The sequence below is a fragment of the Tauraco erythrolophus genome, chromosome 1 (assembly GCF_009769465.1).
Source record: "Tauraco erythrolophus isolate bTauEry1 chromosome 1, bTauEry1.pri, whole genome shotgun sequence".
Lineage (NCBI taxonomy): Eukaryota > Metazoa > Chordata > Aves > Musophagiformes > Musophagidae > Tauraco > Tauraco erythrolophus.
In genome coordinates this window covers 136,295,306-136,314,782 of record NC_141465.1, presented here as the reverse complement: position 1 = coordinate 136,314,782, position 19,477 = coordinate 136,295,306, and the positions used below count along the sequence as shown (strand labels likewise).

General features: G+C 45.4%; 1 protein-coding gene across 1 annotated transcript in view; it reads left to right on the top strand.

The window, feature by feature from the left end:
- The window catches only part of C2CD3 (C2 domain containing 3 centriole elongation regulator), a 61,683-nt gene that overhangs the window by 3,172 nt on the left and 39,034 nt on the right, over positions 1-19,477 (top strand). Inside the window, exons 4-14 of the mRNA XM_086622417.1 lie at positions 167-366; positions 803-1,020; positions 2,581-2,713; positions 3,896-4,024; positions 6,395-6,539; positions 6,940-7,094; positions 9,301-9,516; positions 10,520-10,632; positions 13,371-13,489; positions 14,783-14,905; positions 18,719-19,171. Of these exons, the coding sequence (XP_086478543.1) occupies positions 167-366; positions 803-1,020; positions 2,581-2,713; positions 3,896-4,024; positions 6,395-6,539; positions 6,940-7,094; positions 9,301-9,516; positions 10,520-10,632; positions 13,371-13,489; positions 14,783-14,905; positions 18,719-19,171 (2,004 nt within the window). The remainder of the gene's footprint in view (positions 1-166; positions 367-802; positions 1,021-2,580; positions 2,714-3,895; positions 4,025-6,394; positions 6,540-6,939; positions 7,095-9,300; positions 9,517-10,519; positions 10,633-13,370; positions 13,490-14,782; positions 14,906-18,718; positions 19,172-19,477) is intronic.

The following is a 19,477-nucleotide window of genomic DNA, read 5'->3' as shown; positions in this document are numbered from 1 at the left end:
CCCAAACCTTTCTGTGATTCTGTTACACGACTGTATGATATAAATATTACTTTGTACACATAACTAAGCAACAGTTTTCCATAGCATGAAAAGTGAAGTTGAATACAGAATGTGTTGCACTTAACTAAGAGAGAATTAAATACTCCGTTCACGTTCTGTCTTTCAGGTCTCCCTAGTTCTAGAACCTCTGCCAGAATTACATGACACCAGCAGCTCTGTCCCGACCACAGATGCAAGTTTAGATATTGCTCCTGCTCAGGGAAGCAGCAAGCCCCGGTTCCTTGCTCCGTCACGGCAGTCCAGGCAAACACGGGTGACTATTGCTGACCAAGAGCCCATGGACAATAGCAGAGCCACAACTCCCAGGTATCTGTTTTTCCCTGTGACAAAATTCTGGTTTATTCCACAGTTCACGCGGTTTTTTTTAAGCAACGGCTGTACACTTGTGAATTTTGGAACACTTGATCTTTTTGAATGTGCTTTTTATATGAAATCCAGAACATTCAGCATTTCAGAGCTTACAGGGACAGTTCCTACTCTGATATAAATTGACATCCTAGGCTGACTTAGTCCAAGCTGTGCTAATTGTCACAAGAGGTGCCACAAACCTTTTATTTACAGCTTGAGCCGGTCTCCGATGGGATGAGTGGAAGATGAGTCATTAAAATAACTGTGTTACATTTCTTTTTGGAACATGTGCTGAAGGGGAGCAGCTGCAGTGCTGGGGAGAATTTGAAGAGGTTTGAATCCCTTTACCGATCCACTTTAGTTGTTACTGAAATCATGTTTCATTTCTCAATAGAGGAAAGGACCATTTGCTCTTTCGAGAGAACTGTGAAAACATAAAGGATGCTTCTCCTGCTTCTCATCACCCTCTGATTTTACCAGATGAGCATTTGAAAGTGAGTCCTTCAAAGCAGCAAGCGCCGTTTCCCAGCGGCACCGATCCTGAAGCACCTGCTCGAACAAACACGCGGGTGCTCTCTTTGCATAACCCGGCTACGAAAGACCTGCTTTCAGGTTTGTATGCAGTTGGCATCATCTTTTAGATTTCACAACAAACAGCTCTCAGTAATATTTCAGGTGCCTATCTAGAGGCAGAGACTTCAGGAAAAGTGATACTTCACACGCTCTGGCTATATTATTTCAAACAGAAAATTATAATGTAAAGGTCTTTGCTTAAAAACTACTAAGTTCTGGAGCATCCGGTTCTGTTGCGTCCAGTTCTGGAGCCCCCAACATAAGAAGGACATGGACCAGTTGGAGAGGGTCCAGAGGGCCACGAAGATGATGCAAGGGCTGGAGCACCTTTCCTATGAAGACAGGCTGAAAGAGTTGGGGCTGTTCAGCCTGGAGAAGAGGAGGCTCCGGGGTGACCTTATAGCGGTCTTCCAGTACCTCAAGGGGGCCTACAAGAAAGATGGGGAGAGGCTGTTCAGGAGGGCCTGTTGTGATAGGACAAGGGGTAATGGTTTTAAAATAGAGGGAGGTAGATTCAGGTTGGATATTAGGAAAAAATTTTTTACCATGAGAGTTGTAGAACACTGGAACAGGTTGCCCAGAGAGGTGGTGGATGCTCCATCCCTGGAGACGTTCAAGGCCAGGTTGGACGAGGCCCTGAGCAACCTGATCTAGTTGGAGATATCCCTGTTCCTTGCAGGGGGGTTGGACTAGATGACCTTTGAAGGTCCCTTCCAGCCCTAACCATTCTATGATTCTAATCTAGTCTTGTTGGAAGGTGGCTTGAGTATCTAGATCAGACCAGACATGCTGCCTTAGCAGTGTCCGTGAAGTCTGACCCTGGAGGGGTCAAAAGAAAAAGCAGCTCAGCTTCACAAGCTCTCTAATCATTGTCATGTCCTCCGAGACATGCGTCAAAGGTGCTGCTCATGTTCAGGTGTGTCTTGGGAGGGTTTCTATGCCGGCGGCATTTCCAGATGGAAAATAATTTATTTTCCGTCACCTGCCAGTTAGCATCCCTTTTAGATCACAGATTGCCTGGACTGGATTCAAATAAGCATCAGAGTCAGGCACGTTTCCTCATCCTTTCTGGATGAGGCTTTGAGCAACCTGGTGTAGTGGAAGGTGTCCCTGCCCATGGCAGGGGGGTTGGAACTGGATGGTCTGTGAGGTCCCTTCCAACCCAAACCATTCTGTGATTCTATGATTTTATGATTCTATGTGTTGTCTTTTGAGTTATTTTTTATATTTACAGAGAAGACCTAAAATGAGGCTGCTGTAGAGACAGCCTAAGGTGACAAGCTACTCTTCCATAAACTAATCTTGCTGCTCTGTCTTAATAATGCCCCTCTGATGCCCGACTCGGTGTGTGCAAATGAGTTTTTTGTACAACCCTGAGTTGTACAAATACAACTGGTAGAGGATTACTCTCCCTCCCTCCCAGCTGCACCATCTGTTTTATGGTGTAGAGCATGCACTTAACCTCCAGTATTTCAAGATCTCTTTATAACAGCAGAGAACAGAAGCTTCTGGGCTGTAGCTGGCACGTTTATTGTGTTTACGTGTTGCTTTTACGTTGCATTTGAATGCAGAAATTTAATTCTTCTGTTTGTTTCTCAGCTCTTCTGGATCAAGGCAATAAACTCCGTGATGCCATGGTTATTTCTGCGATGAAGTCTAGCCCGGACGTGGAGATTGAACTGAATGAAGTGCCTCCTTTTATAAAGAGAGACGATTTGAAAGCAACAGCAAAGTGAGTTTGGAAAAGGGAGAAGTGACATTAAGTTCCAAACAGTAAATTTTGAGGCAAACTTATGAGGAAAGCTTTAAATACTGAGGTTCACGTAAAGCATTTTAGGATTCTCGTTCAAATGGGAAATTAATTTCTACTTGTGAATTAAAGCCTGAATTTTGTGAATTGATTTTAATCATCATGCACTAAGCCTCGATTTAAGTAATTTATCTTCTTTTTCGCAGTATATTTGTATTTCATACAGAGCTGTTTGATAAGGAAATGTTAAATGTTGATAAGGAATAGAAGTGTGATAAGGAACATAGCAAATTAAATGTTACTCGATCACAGAGAACAGGTTTTCAGAGAAATGTAAGTAATTAGTGACATAAATTGAGTACTTTGCATGTTCTAGTTTGCGTCTCTTGATGCCAAAATACCCACAAAAATTTGCATCTATAACTGTATTCTCTGAATTAGTAGTCATTATCTTCTTCCATATGATCTTTCTTAGCAGACTGGGAAAAAAAAAAAAAAAAAGAGTATTTGTGCCTTTTCAACTTCTAATGCCAACTTTGTTTAGTACTGGGCTTAGTAAATGTTCTCAATTCAGAGAAGTAGAAATGTAGAAGTACTAAGACAAATGCATGTTTTTTACAGGAGAAACTTCAATTCCTTATTTTTGGAAAAAGATTAACAAACTCCATTATTTTCTGGGTCCACTATAAACCAGAAAATAACGTCATTGGCTTTGAGAGTCAGTGATGCTGTTGCAAACGCAATTTGTATTATTTCTGCTCAAACTATTCCGATTTGTATAAAAGCAGGTGATTTTGGACTTTCCAGGAAAAAATGGTAGACATCATGTGTAAACATCTTGCTTGTCTTCCTCAGGCCCCCTCTCCTCTTGTTTGCAGCAGCTGTGATGACACTGTAAGACTGAGCCAACCTTTCCGGTTGGACTCGATGATCTTCAAGGTCTTTTCCAACCTAACTGGGTCTGTGATTCAGTGACACGTTTCAGAGCACAAGATTTGAGATGTGACTTGCAGAAATTTTTTGTGTATCTGGAGAGTAAGCTACAAACTGGAGAATGCTGCATGTAGCCTTTGATTTTTATCCTCGATGGATTCATCCTGAACGGGCCGTAATATCTTTGTTTTTCCTTTTACTGCCCGCTGTGCTGCACTTACTGTTTTCCAGGAGCCCAAAAGGCTTGAACTCACGTTTTATGCCCACTCCTGAAGATCCTCATCTCTTCACCTCTGAAGTCTTAGGTCAGCAACTTGACCTAAACTCTGATGAGACAGCAATAAAGTTACTGTTGGGCAGGTGAGTGTAACACCCTGGGGTTTGCTGCAGAACTGTCCTTGTTTACCCACTTTATACCCAAAAATGTCTCTTGGCTCTTCAAATTCTCCAATTTCTGGAAATGTAACCAGTGAATCGTACGTCCATGTGGTGGTTTTATACCTCAGCTTGCACTCAACTTTAATGCATGACAACCTGAATAGGTCGGAGTCCCTTGATGTAAAAGTGACGTCAGAAAGATTAACCACAATCTTTGGTAAAATTAAGTTATTTATAGAATCATAGAATCATGGAATCGTTAGGACTGGAAGGGACCTTCAAAGGTCATCTAGTCCAACCCCCCTGCAAGGAACAGGGATATCTCCAACTAGATCAGGTTGCTCAGGGCCTCGTCCAACCTGGCCTTGAACGTCTCCAGGGATGGAGCATCCACCACCTCTCTGGGCAACCTGTTCCAGTGTTCTACAACTCTCACGGTAAAAAATTTTTTCCTAATATCCAATCTGAATCTACCTCCCTCTATTTTAAAACCATTACCCCTTGTCCTATCACAACAGGCCCTCCTGAACAGCCTCTCCCCATCTTTCTTGTAGGCCCCCTTGAGGTACTGGAAGACCGCTATAAGGTCACCCCGGAGCCTCCTCTTCTCCAGGCTGAACAGCCCCAACTCTTTCAGCCTGTCCTCATAGGAAAGGTGCTCCAGCCCTCTTATCATCTTCGTGGCCCTCCTCTGGACCCTCTCCAACTGGTCCATGTCCTTCTTATGTTGGGGGCTCCAGAACTGGACGCAATACTCCAAGTGAGGTCTCACGAGGGCAGAGTAGATTTAATAGTCGTAACTGTTGTGTCCTAAAATGTTAAGAATTTCATAAAGCAAACACAGCGTTTCTTTGGAAGAACTAGCAGTCTAAATGAGAAATAGAGAGAACCAATGGTTATTTTTAATCTTTCTCCAAATATTAAATTGACCTTTTTCTCCCATTTTGTGTAGCAAGAGCATAAATGATGCTCACGTTGTCTGTGTCCATAATCAGGGGCATGAAGCATACAGCTTCTGTGTCAGGTGTGGTTCAGAATTTCAGCTGCTACGTCTTGTGGCCTGCACTGATTTTTTTCCCCTGCGTTTTATCACTGGCCAACGCTGAAGGGTTTGCAGATGGTAAAATGATTTTGAACTCACAGCACTGGTAGAAAACCCTTAAACCAAACAAAACCCAACTTGGTCCAACCAGGTTCTGAAGATACTTACATCTACCTGCTCAGACACAGTTTGTATTTATTTTTTATTAAAGTAAACTGTCCTTAAGTATTACTGATATCTTAAAGCATTCAAAAGTTATGAAGTACTTACAGATAAATATTGTAGGTAGATATTAATAGATGTATTTTATGATGAGGGTCGTCAAGCACTGGAATAGGTTGCCCAGAGAGCTTGTGGAATCTCTACCTTTGGAGATATTCAAAATCCAACTGAACAGTTTTCTCTTTTGCATCTTCTACCTTTGAGCAGGGCTTGGACTAGATAATCTCCAGAGGTTCCTTCCAACCTCAACCATTCCATGATTCTATGGATATATACTCACACACACTGTTTTCACCTCGAGTCCAGGGATGTTATCACAAGATAACTCATCAGGTTGGGTCACAGATATGTAGTAGGTTGGGCACAATGCTAGGTAAGCACAGTTAGAATCATAGAACCATGGAATGGTTTGGGTTGGAAGGGACCTCAAAGATCATCCAGTTCCAACCCCCCTGCCATGGGCAGGGACACCTTCCACTACACCAGGTTGCCCAAAGCCTCATCCAACCTGGCCTGGAACACTGCCAGGGATGGGGCAGCCACAGCTTCTCTGGGCAACCTGTGCCAGTGCCTCACCACCCTCAGAGGGAAGAATTTCTTCCTTAGATCCCATCGAAATCTCCCCTCTTCCAGTTTAAAGCCATCGCCCTGTGTCCTGTCACTCCACACCCTTGTCCAAAGCCCCTCTCCAGCTTTCCTGTAGCCCCTTTAGGCACTGGGAGGTGCTGGAAGGTCTCCCCGGAGCCTTCTCTTCTCCAGGCTGAACAGCCCCAACTCTCCCAGCCTGTCTCCAGAGCAGAGGTGCTCCAGCCCTCGCATCATCTCCGTGGCCTCCTCTGGCCCCGCTCCAGCAGCTCCATGTCCTTCTTGTGTTGGGGACCCCACAGCTGAAGGCAGCACTGCAGGGGGGTCTCAGGAGAGCAGAGCAGAGGGGCAGAATCCCCTCCCTCGCCCTGCTGTATCTGGGTCTGTATCTGGAGCCAAGATAGCTCAAACCTGGGACAGAATAGACAGTGTTTTCAGAACTTGTAAGACATTGACTGCAGAGCTCACAACACTAAGCTGTTTTTTTTCTCTTGTGTCCACAGTGCTGATTTCTCTCCTGTGCATTTCTGGGATCGGACAGGTTCCCTTTTGGATTCTCTCTCTCTCGGGAGTGAGGTGTATGACAGTGAACTCAATGATCCCCATTACGACCAGAGTCTGCTAGAGAGTCTTTTTTACACGGCTGCTGTAAGTGGAGAGCAAAAGGAAGGTGCTTAGTACTCACCCTAAGGTGAAGAAAATCAGGAGGCTGCATCAAAAAAACTCTACAGATTTCATATTACTAAGGCTTAATCAGCATTAACTGTCATACAGAAGCTCGTGAGAACATTGCTTAAAATTAGTATTCTTAAAAGAATATTATTAATACTACAAAGTCAAACCTTGAGTTTGGAAATTGCTAGAGCTGAGGCTGTCCATGAAGGCTTTTTTATTTTAAACCTCTCTGAAAACTTTTGATACAATTTTGTTTCGAATTAATGCAATCTGCAAGTTGTTTTTCTTTTTTCTTTCTGTATCATGACCATTATGTGTCTTTCTTGACAATGGTAGTCAACTTCTTATTTCATGTGCATTATTTCTGTTTCAGAAATCTGATTCCAGCTTAAGTGATTTCCTCAGTGATGATGATGTTAACTCCTCCCAAAAAGCAACTAAGGCAGAAACGCTCAAGAAAGCTGATCCAGTGAATCCACAGAAGGATTCTAATGCTCCGGATCAGAAGGTGATAGAAATTAAACCCAGGTAAATAATTACATTAAGTGACTTGTTTTGCAGCATCTTGCTCATTGTAAGTGAATGTTAGCAAGAATCACACTACGTTGCTGTGCGCTGTCATTATCGTGCAGTTCACTGAGTAACCATTTTGGGGGGGAATTTTAGAATCATAGAATCATAGAATGGTTAGGGCTGGAAGGGACCTTCAAAGGTCATCTAGTCCAACCCCCCTGCAAGGAACAGGGATATCTCCAACTAGATCAGGTTGCTCAGGGCCTCGTCCAACCTGGCCTTGAACGTCTCCAGGGATGGAGCATCCACCACCTCTCTGGTGGAGGATGCTGGGAACGATGGAGCATCATAATCTCTGGGAACGATGGAGAATCAACATCACCCAGGAATTGCTATATGTTGTTAAAGAAGCCACTGAGATGCAACTGGTTAAAATCACGAGTTTGCCAAAAATACAATAAGCCTAGTAAGAATGTTTTGAGCTGTGGAAGCAGAAATACTGAGGCCTGAGCAGCCTGAACTCTCGCCCTGTCCCCTGAAACAATAATGACCGTGGCACCTTCATGCTAAATTAGTCCCTGTGCTGAAAAAAAGCAGACTGCAGAGCAGCTTCGTGCAGTTCTGGGGCCTTGTGTGTGTTGCAGATGTGAAATAACTCGTATCCTGTTACCTGCCTTTGCACAGTGTCTCTGAGTGTGTAAAATTTGTGTCTGCTTCACGGGGACAGAGTTCACATCAGCAGAGCCTGTTTCTCTGCTGATTTCTGTTCTCTCCTGTAGCTACAGGAAATAAACTTCTGTCCTGACCTGACCTGGGTTGCATTCTCTTTTTTCCACCATAGAACCAATAAGTGTCCCTAAAAATCCAGTTATCAAGCTTTACTCGCACAATACCAGTTAGTATTAAGGATTTATGACTTTTTTTTTTCTCTAATCATAGAATCATAGAATGGTTTGGGTTGGAAGGGACCTCAAAGATCATCTAGTTCCAACCCCCCTGCCATGGGCAGGGAAATCCTCCACTACACCAGGTTGCCCAAAGCCTCATCCAACCTGGCCTTGAACACTTCCAGGGATGGGGCAGCCACAACTTCTCTGGGCAACCTGTGCCAGTGCCTCACCACCCTCAATGTAAAGAATTTCTTTCTTATATCTAACCTAAATCTCCCCTCTTTCAGTTTAAATCCGTTGCCCCTTGTCCTATCACTACATGCCCTTGTAAAAAGCCCCTCTCCAGCTTTCCTGTAGCCCCTTTAGGCACTGGAAAGCTGCTATAAGATCAGCCCGGAGCCTTCTCTTCTCCAGGCTGAACAGCCCCAACTCTCTCAGTCTATCTTGATAGCAGAGGTGCTCCAGCCCTCGCATCATCTCCGTGGCCTCCTCTGGCCCCGCTCCAGCAGCTCCATGTCCTTCTTGTGTTGGGGACCCCCGAGCTGAAGGCAGCACTGCAGGGGGGTCTCAGGAGAGCAGAGCAGAGGGGCAGAATCCCCTCCCTCGCCCTGCTGCCCACGCTGCTCTGGATGCAGCCCAGGACACGGTTGGCTTTCTGGGCTGCCAGCGCACGGTGCCGGCTCATGTTGAGCTTCTCATCCACCAGCACTCCCAAGTCCTTCTCCTCAGGGCTGCTCTCCATCCATTCTCTGCCCAGCCTGTACTTGTGCTTGGGATTGCATGCACAATCCAAACAATTATTCACCTCTAAACAATTATTTCTGAAATTTTTCTTACAAATACTGGTCTATTTTTATGTTCAGGTAAAATTCATATCTCCAGAGATACCAACACAAAACCATTGACAAGACAAGTCTTCCAAATAAAGTGCAAGTGAGATTTTAAATTATGACAAGAGTTCTGTTGCTGTTCCTCTGCAGCAGTGGTTTGTCCATGTGTATAACTGTATCTTCTCCCTTTTTTATTTTGTATATGACATTAAATGAAGCTGTTCTTTTTGAAAAGTGAGACTGCATAAGCTTTTTTCAAAACACCAACAATGTGGAACATGTGGTGGGTGGTTTTTTTTTTTTTTCAATTATATGCCCTAGATATTGTAAGATTTCTGTTACAGAGACCACCAAATTTGTCATAAAAAATACATTAAAAAGGTGCATTTTAATGAACCGTGAGCAGTTTTTAAATAATATCCCACCAAGCTACAGTTTTCCCTTTGTGTGGTCATGTTGAGAACCTTCATGTAGTCTTGATTCTCAGTTTTATCTCTTCAGCTGCTCTCCTACTAGACCACTTGCTCCTCCAGAAGATCACGCAGAAGCAGCTCATGTCACATCCTTGAGTGCAGACAGGTTGGCATTGCTGGGGAGAATACACCTAGCCAGAGTCATCATTGAAAGCCTGAAAATCCCTCCGGAGAGCAGCCAGATCACACCCAGAACAAAAGGCTTGATGGGGAAGCCTCCACGGCCTGCCTCAGTTAATAAGTGGTAAGGAGGATTGCTTCTCACAGCTTGTTACCTCTGCCTTTGAGGTACCTTCCTCTGAGGTCTGCTGTGTAGTCCATCTTACCTAAGCTCTCCAGGCTTCTGAGGTCTTCTCCTTTCTCTGCTCCTCTCAGGAAATTGTATACTGTAGACTTCTGAAAGTTAGAGAGGTGAATGTTTTATCCTGATGTGGGCTCGCTTCAGGCTGTGCTTTTTCTGGGATTTTGGGGAAGTACAAATGGAGCTTTGTGCGTAGCAGAAAGGAAAAGAGGTTATTTTTGGAGGAGAACCTGACATACATGTAGTCTATTGAGAAAATTCATAAAATACATAGTTGAAATATTCTAAAAAAATAGAGTAACATAATGGATTATAAAAAGGAAACTTGCCTGCTACGTTCAATTTATAGAATCATAGAATGGTTTGGGTTGGAAGGGACCTCAAAGATCATCTAGTTCCAACCCCCCTGCCATGGGCAGGGACACCCTCCACTACACCAGGTTGCCCAAAGCCCCATCCAACCTGGCCTTGAACACTTCCAGGGGTGGGGCAGCCACAGCTTCTCTGGGCAACCTGTTCCACTGCCTCACCACTCTCAGAGTGAAAAATTTCTTTCTAATATCTAACCTAAATCTCCCCTCTTTCAGTTTAAATCCATTGCCCCTTGTCCTGTCACTACACACCCTTGTAAAAAGTCCCTCTCCAGCTTTCCTGTAGCCCCTTTAGGTACTGGAAAGCTGCAATAAGATCACCCCGGAGCCTTCTCTTCTCCAGGCTGAACAGCCCCAACTCTCCCAGCCTGTCTCCATAGCAGAGGTGCTCCAGCCCTCTGATCATCTCCGTGGCCTCCTCTGGACTCGTTCCAGTAGCTCCATGTCCTTCTTGTGTTGGGGACTCAAGAGCTGAACACAGTATTCCAGGTGGGGTCTCATGAGAGCAGATAATTTCATTATGTACGTTAGATTTTGGATGGAGTGTGATCAACCATTCACTTTTTTTTCCACAGTACCTTCTTTGTTGAGTACCACTTTCCTGCGGGAGCCTCCAAGGATGAAAAAGGACAGGTCTCCATAACAACAGAATTAACTCGCATAGCTTCAAGTAAAATCACAGATGATGGTAAGAACATTTTTTTCCCCCCTTGTATTTAATATCATTGACTCCTTCATCGCTTAGAAATTATTTAGTAGCATTTTCTGTGTATTTTCTTTGCTGCCTGAAAAATAACGGTATGATTAGTGGCACCTCTGCCAACAGAGTTGCTGTGCTGCAGGTAGTGGAATGCTCCTCTCGGGGAGGAAGAAGCCGAGAGATTTTGTTTTCTTTGTTTCCAAAAAGTAGTCATATTGGGATTTTCACATTTCTTTTCCTAGGGATGTAACAGCAGATCAGGAAGCCCATTCATTCATTCCAACATAAACCCAATATCCTTTCTGCAGTAATATGAAGCTGATAAATTACTTTTAGAAATATCAGAGATACTTAAATCTCAAAGAAGTAATTTTTCCAGATGCCATGTGATATCTGCAAGATCTCAGAGAGTCTGCCAGATCCAAGAGATCTTGACAAGTCCTGTGCTCAAACCAGTAGGCATCAGTCTCTTTACAGAGAGTCACCAGTGTTCGTATCCCTGAGAACAATTTAGGATAAGTTTCTGTCCTCAGTGAGTAGAGGATGCTGTTTGAGCACGATCCTCTCTGCCCAGTCTTCCCAGAAACTGGAATTCCAGGGTGACTTTCCAGTGCCTCTCCCTTACAGTCATTCATTGGCTTTGCATCTTTCTGGGTGGTACTTGAGAGATCTGGGGTAATTCTGAGTTCTTTTGTGTATTCTCCACCTCTGTCCAGACAAAACCTGGGCGCTTTGCAGTACAAAGATAATACAGCCTTCTGCACTTCGGCTTACGTACTTAGATTCCAGCTCTTTGGAACCTAGAAAAATAGACAAGGCTGAAAATAATTAGAAGAAGCCATCCAGTCAATCCACTGTACTGTTGTCTTACCTGAGAGCTGTTTATCCCATTTTTTAAAGAGGCCCACTGGCAAAAATTCCATAGGCATCCCAGGCAAGCTGTAGAAGCGCTGTACTTCCTGTGAGAAAGTTTCTTTATGGCTAACCTGAGTTTTTGTCATCACAAGAGTACTTACTTTAGGCCTTGTGAACAGGGAGAGCATTCTACTTCAACACTGTTATTGTACTTAGAATGATAGAATCACAGAATGGTTTGGGTTGGAAGGGACCTCAAAGATCATCCAGTTCCAACCCCCCTGCCATGGGCAGGGACACCCTCCACTACACCAGGTTGCCCAAAGCCTCATCCAACCTGGCCTGGAACACTTCCAGGGATGGGGCAGCCACAGCTTCTCTGGGCAACCTGTTCCAGTGCCTCAGCACCCTCAGAGGGAAAAATTTCTTCCTTACATCCAATCTAAATCTCCCCTCTTTCAGTTTAAAGCCATTGCCCCTTGTCCTGTCACTACATGCCCTTAGAATCATAGAATGGTTAGGGCTGGAAGGGACCTTCAAAGGTCATCTAGTCCAACCCCCCTGCAAGGAACAGGGATATCTCCAACTAGATCAGGTTGCTCAGGGCCTCGTCCAACCTGGCCTTGAATGTCTCCAGGGATGGAGCATCCACCACCTCTCTGGGCAACCTGTTCCAGTGTTCTACAACTCTCATGGTAAAAAATTTTTTCCTAATATCCAACCTGAATCTACCTCCCTCTATTTTAAAACCATTACCCCTTGTCCTATCACAACTGGCCCTCCTGAACAGCCTCTCCCCATCTTTCTTGTAGGCCCCCTTGAGGTACTGGAAGACCGCTATAAGGTCACCCCGGAGCCTCCTCTTCTCCAGGCTGAACAGCCCCAACTCTTTCAGCCTGTCCTCATAGGAAAGGTGCTCCAGCCCTCTTATCATCTTCGTGGCCCTCCTCTGGAAAAAGTCCCTCTCCAGCTCTCCTGTAGGCAAAACTAGAAAAACTTCTCCTTGTTCTTCTCTTTCCTGGAGTAAACATCAATTCATTCAGTCTTTTCTTGCAGATGCTGCTTTTCTGCTGAACCTGCGATTATTCTTGCAGCTCTGCTTTGACTCTCTCAAGATACGTCTTAAAATATATAAAATATATATAAAAATATATAAAATATATATCTTAAAATAAAATGAGGCAGGGTTCTCCCACTGAAGAATGGCAAGTCTTACTGTGTGCTAGGATGGCAGAAACTTGGTATCAGCTGCAACCTTTAGATGCTGTTATAACATCAATTTTGTTGTGCCACCTTCTGGCTATTTTCTGACTTTGGAAAATGAAGAACAGTTTACTTTGGGCTTGATTTTAATAAGTAATGCAGAATTAAATGATTGTGTGTGTAACCTAACAATCTTCATGGGAATCTCCACCCTCCATGGCAGGGGGTTGGAACTAGATGATCTTTGAGGTCCCTTTGAACCCAAAACATTCTATGATTCTATGAAAGTTTATTTATATTCAGTTAATTTGGAATATTTGTTCAACTACAACAAAGTAGTGAATTACCTGTAGATTTGTAACATAATTTAATAGGTTGAAACCTCAAGAGATTCTCGTTGGGGGTTCCAGCAACAGCTTTTCCCTCTTCAGCTCCCAGCCTTGCTTGATCTCTGACTCTGGCCGATGTGGCAAATGCCCTCTGTGTGTTTGTCCATCCTTCTCAGAAGTGCCATCACTTGCCCCTCGTACCTTCTGCACTTCTTGTGTCTCTACTCACCTGGCATATTCTCTGCAGAGACTGAGGGTTTCTCTGTTCCTGATCAAGCTCTGCAGCCAGGTTAGCTCTGAATCCAGCTAAGAGCTCACAAGTCTCTGTCTTCTTTGCAGTGGTGAAATTTCAACAGCGGGTTGTGTTCCCTGTCCGTTTTGGTGGAACTCTGGTGGAGCACTGGTGGAGCTCTGACCTTGCTTTTAAAATCTACATGAGAAAAAGCATGCAGAAAAAGGTACTTAGTAAAAGTTGTTTATACTTTTGAGTATTGAAAAGCAGAGAAATTATTTGCATTTCGATTTCCTCCAGATACTTACACGGACAGCAGTGGCTTTTCTAAGTCTTCTGCAATGCTTTATTGCAGTTGCTGCCATCTCGACCGTCAGAGGCAAAGCGGAGTAACGTGGCTTGACTGAGCCACTGCTTAACCAAGAAAGATGGGGAGAAGCTGTTCAGGAGGGCCAGTTGTGATAGGACAAGGGGTAATGGTTTTAAAATAGAGGGACGTAGATTCAGGTTGGATATTAGGAAAAAATTTTTTACCCTGAGAGTTGTAGAACACTGGCACAGGTTGCCCAGAGAGGTGGTGGATGCTCCATCCCTGGAGACGTTCAAGGCCAGGTTGGACGAGGCCCTGAGCAACCTGATCTAGTTGGAGATATCCCTGTTCCTTGCAGGGTGGTTGGACTAGATGGCCTTTGAAGGTCCCTTCCAGCCCTAACCATTCTATGATTCTATGATTCTATGATATGATGAAGGGAAATGACATTATGTGCAGATACTCTCAGCTGAACTAATTGCTGCTCGATCTTGTCACCCAACTGAACGATTTTCCGTGTTTGAGACTGACAGCCCAAAGAAATTGTCCTTCCCTCCTCTTTAAAACTGATCTCTTGCTGTTTAGACATAGTAGATCAATTACAAGCATTGGTCTTCAATGAGAACACGGCTCGTTTAGCAATACAGAATGAGTTAATGTGGATGGAGTTGATGATATCACACTGCCTAGGGTAAGGGGAATAATATGAGGTGTGAGGAAGTGGTGCAACTTGTGCAGTTGGAGGGGGAAAAAAAGGTATCTTTCATCTGGCTAAAAATATTTGCATATTCATCTGCATGTGATGAAATCGATGAGAGGTGTTAGCTTATGTTTTGTTTTAATCAGCACCAAGGGTATCTGCCCATCTGTTCTAATAGGAATTTTTCTTTTAATGGGTGAATAAATTGCATCTTTAAGTACAGAAATTTTGCTCAGTTGCTAACATTTGGGATGTGCGTTTTTGCGTTAACCTGGAACCGTTTACTGTAGGTCCTGGCAGAATTTTCCTTATTGTTGTCCTAGTGATACATGGAATTGGAACAAAGGGAAATTCTCCTACAAATCCCTGTTGGTAAAACTAGTGGTATAAGAGTGAGGAGGGTGAGTGGCTGACCATAGCTTCCCAGAGGGCTTTTTGTTTCACGATATGCCCTTAGTTCTTTAAACCTGACAGAAATCTTGCAAAATGACTTCTTTTTCTGCCCTCAGCCAGTGGCCGTTGGCTCAGCAGCACTGGAGTTACGCAAGGTTCTTCAGTCTGAGTTGCTTTCTGTCAGCTGTGAAATACCTGTGGAAAAAGAGGGAGGTCAGACACAAGTTGGACCACTGAAGGTATGTGTTTTACCATATAGGGTTTGAGTTAAATGGCCTGCTGGTACTCATTTTGGCTGGATATTCTCTCTTTGCGCATCCCCCAAGCAATTTTTCCTCCTCTTTCTTTTCTCTCTTTGTTTTAATTTGCCAGGTCTTGGATATGAAGGTTGGTAAGACCAGTACAAGATGATAGGAACCTTTTTTTCCCTTAGGATTTTGGAGAAATATTTTGAACCTGCATATCTAAGGATGTTGCTGTGTGAAGTTCCTCTGGCTGCAGAGTAAAATGAGGGGTAGGGCATGGATACAGAAACCAGTCTGCAGACAGATTTTGAGTGGCAGGTGTTCAGGCTGGGAGCTTTGGCTTCTGCTCCACCACACGTGACATGAGCTGAGGCCTCTCCTGATGCAGAGGCCGGATGCTCCCCATCATTGGTACCACCTTGTCACTTCAGGAGTTAGCTTCTCCAGCCAGAGTTTCTACCAGCATGCTCAACTTCAGATTGAGAAAGATGAAGAGTCCTGCACAGCCCGTTTGAGAGGTTTGCCAGTTCTTAGGATAAACAGCTCTCTAGATTAGCAAGTGAAGGGTTAAGAGAGTATTTGGGAATTTTACATTCAGAGCTCCTAAATTATTCCCAGAGAACATGGTTGATGAGAAGCTCAACATGAGCCGGCGATGTGCGCTGGCAGCCCAGAAAGCCAACCGTGTCCTGGGCTGCACCCAGAGCAGCGTGGGCAGCAGGGCGAGGGAGGGGATTCTGCCCCTCTGCTCTGCTCTCCTGAGACCCCCCTGCAGTGCTGCCTTCAGCTCTGGGGTCCCCAACACAAGAAGGACATGGAGCTGTTGGAGCGGGGCCAGAGGAGGCCACGAAGATGATGCGAGGGCTGGAGCACCTCTGCTCTGGAGACAGGCTGGGAGAGTTGGGGCTGTTCAGCCTGGAGAAGAGAAGGCTCCGGGGAGACCTTCCAGCACCTTCCAGTGCCTAAAGGAGCTACAGGAAAGCTGGAGAGGGGCTTTGGACAAGGGTGTGTAGTGACAGGACACGGGGCAATGGCTTTAAACTGAAAGAGGGGAGATTTCGATGGGATCTAAGGAAGAAATTCTTCCCTCTGAGGGTGCTGAGGCACTGGCACAGGTTTCCCAGAGAAGCTGTGGCTGCCCCATCCCTGGCAGTGTTCAAGGCCAGGTTGAATGGGGCTTTGAGCAACCTGCTGTAGTGGAAGGTGTCCCTGCCCATGGCAGGGGGGTTGGAACTGGATGATCTTTGAGGTCCCTTCCAACCCAAACCATTCCATGATTCTGTGCTTCTAACATGAGCATGGATTGCTCCTGTCACTCTGTAGTTCATGGGATGAGTGATGTTCTCTGTCACGGGGCTGTAAAATTTCTACCAGAGGAGCCGTTCAGCAGAGCTGTTGGTGGAGGAGCCGCAGAAGGGTGAAACATCAAACGTAGGGGTTGGGTATGGGAGGAGTTAATTGAAGGCAGGGAGGAGCAATGGTGTGTTGTGTGGGAGGGAATGGAGCAGAACAGGCTCTGAGAGGAGAAAAGTGGCAGGAGATGTTGTGGAGACTTAATGAACTGAAGTTCAATGCCAAAAGTTACGGAAAGGGAAGCTGATACTGAAAGCAAGCTGATTTTGGTCACCTCGTCTCTTAAATTTCGCTTGCTCAGAGTAATACCTGCCTGTCAGCCACACGTGTGGCCGGGGCATGGAGGATAAGGGATGGCAGCTATCAAGTCCATTTTGCATTTCTTGGGTTCTTTCTGACAGGTGGCCTTGAACTCCTCATCTTTGGACGTGTTCTTTATCCCCTTTAGGAGCAGCTACCGTTTGGGATCTTTTGCTGCAATTTCTTGTCTCATCTTTCCTAAGTCTTAGGCAAAATTCTTGAGTCTGACTATTTTGTTTTCCTTATTTGGGCATTTTATGGCTCCCATCCTTTTCTTTATCCTGCTGCCTTATCTTCTGAGCTTCAGTTTGTTCTTCCCTTCCTTGCTGACTTGTCATGTGAAGGAATCCAGCAGATCTTGATTCCCTGCCCATGGCAGGGGGGTTGGAACTAGATGATCTTTAAGGTCCCTTCCAGCCCAAACCATTCTGTGATTCTATGATTCTGTGATCTGCGATGCTCTGTAGCAATTAACGCTTGCAAATTAACACTTGCAGTTCCTTTAACCCTTCTTCTGGTGTTTCTTTCGTTGCTCTCACACACACATTTTCTTTCATAGCAATGTAACTATTTCTCTTGCAAATCTTGACAACATGAAGAGGCAATTCAGATGTAGGACAGAGTGCTAAAAAACCAAAACCCAAAAAACACAACCTCAGACAAAAAGAAGACAAGTGCAGTGGAGTATGTAGATCATTGGAGAGAAAAAGAAGGAGCCCACAGAAGGGAGAGGATTTAGGGACAGCTAAAATCAGCAGGGAATGGAGAAGTGAAAGAAAACGTTTAGAGAGAAACACTTTTCTCGGATAATTTTTCTCAAGCAGCAAGTGCTGTAGCAAAGAGGAGCAAATGACAGGTGTGATACTTGGTCACAGGACTTCTCCCCTAGGCTGGGTGCGTGTTCGTTTTTCAGTCAGCTTCGTGATTGGTTTTATTTTTTTCCTTTACTCAGCTGCAATTGTGTGTTTTTTGTACTTCGGTCACTGCTTTTCTGTGATAAACGGCTCAGTGTTGGGTCCAGTTCTGTTTAACATCTTTATCAATGACCTGGACGAGGGGATTGAATGTACCCTCAGTAAATTTGCGGACGACACCAAGCTGGGAGGCTGTGTCGATCTGCTCAAGGGTAGGGAGGCCCTTCAGAGGGATTTGAACAGCCTGGATCGTTGGGCTGAGGCCAATGGCATGAGCTTTAATAAGGCCAAGTGCAGAGTCCTTCACTTGGGGTATAAAAACCCCAAGCATCGCTATAGGCTCGGGGAGGAGTGGCTGGAGAGCTGCCTGGCGGAGAAGGACCTGGGGGTGTTGGTTGACTACCGGCTTGATATGAGCCAGCAGTGTGCCCAGGTGGCCAAAAAGGCCAATGGGATACTGGCGTGTGTCAAGAATAGTGTGACCAGCAGGAGCAGGGAAGTGATCCTGCCCCTGTACTCGGCACTGGTGAGGCCGCACCTGGAATATTGTGCCCAGTTTTGGGCCCCTCGCTTTAAGAGAGATATTGAGCTCCTGGAGCGGGTCCAGAGAAGGGCGACTAAACTGGTCAAGGGGCTGGAAAATAAAACTTATGGGGAGCGGCTGAGGGAGTTGGGGCTGTTTAGCCTGGAGAAGAGGAGGCTGAGGGGAGACCTGATTACAGCCTACAAGTACTTGAGAAAAGATGGTGGGGAGGTGGGGGAAGGGCTCTTTACATTAGTGTTGGGTGATAGAACAAGAGGAAATGGGCATAAGCTTAGTCAGGGCAGATTCAGGTTGGATGTTAGGAAGTATTTCTTCTCTGAAAGGGTTGTCAGCCACTGGAATAGGCTGCCCAGGGAGGTGGTTGAGTCCCCATCCCTGGATGTGTTTAAGAATAGGGTGGATGAACTGCTTAGGGATATGGTTTAATGGGGATTAGGGATGGTTGGACTCGATGATCTCTAAGGTCTTTTCCAACCTAGAAATCTATGAAATCTATGAAACCTGCGTGTAGTTTATCGTGCAGTGCCAGTTGCAGCTCGCAACGCGCGCGTGCCCAACGGTAAGCCTTCTGCGCGGTGACCTGGCACGGTTCCTGAGCACAACGACCCATGCGTTTTCCCGAGCTCGTGTTGGAAGTCTCTTGTCTTTGCGTGGAGAACATCCTCTGATCAGCCCGCTCTGCCTTGCACAACGCAGGTATCCGTGGAGCTCGCAGCCGACACCAAGGACTTCACCCGCACCGCTGCCCGGGCGGCCACGGCTGCGCGGCGAGTCCCGGCTCATGCTGTGGGAAGTCCTCGGCTGGAATTCCAGGAGCCCAGCAGCAAGAGTGTGAACGCAGAAGGCCCTCGCTGCTTGAAACTTAACAGCTATGAGGAGTCAGGGAATTTGGGAGCAGCCAGTGTAAATGTCGTGCAGCCGACCTCTGCAGCCCGTACTTCGATGGCACGAATGGCTGCGTCTGAAGACGGTGGGTTGTTACTGCATGTGCTGTTGATGGTGCCCCATGGAAAGGATTTTCTTACTGGAGACGATGGGCCCCACAGTTCTTGTAATGTGTATTTGAACTGCAAGCTGCTCAGCACCGAGGAGGCAACGAGATCTGCTGTCATTTGGGGCACAACTCAACCTGCCTTTAATTTTTCTCAGGCAAGTCACAAGTCTTCTGCTTAACATGTGTTGAAATGTGCTAAATGTGCTATTGGGCAATGGATTTAAACTGAAAGAGGGGAGATTTAGATTGGATATAAGGAAGAAATTTTTTACATTGAGGGTGGTGAGGCACTGGCACAGGTTTCCCAGAGAAGTTGTGGCTGCCCCATCCCTGGAAGTGTTCCAGGCCAGGTTGGATGGGGCTTTGGGCAACCTGGTGTAGTGGAAGGTGTCCCTGCCCATGGCAGGGGGGTTGGAACTGGATGATCTTTGAGGTCCCTTCCAACCCAAACCATTCTGTGA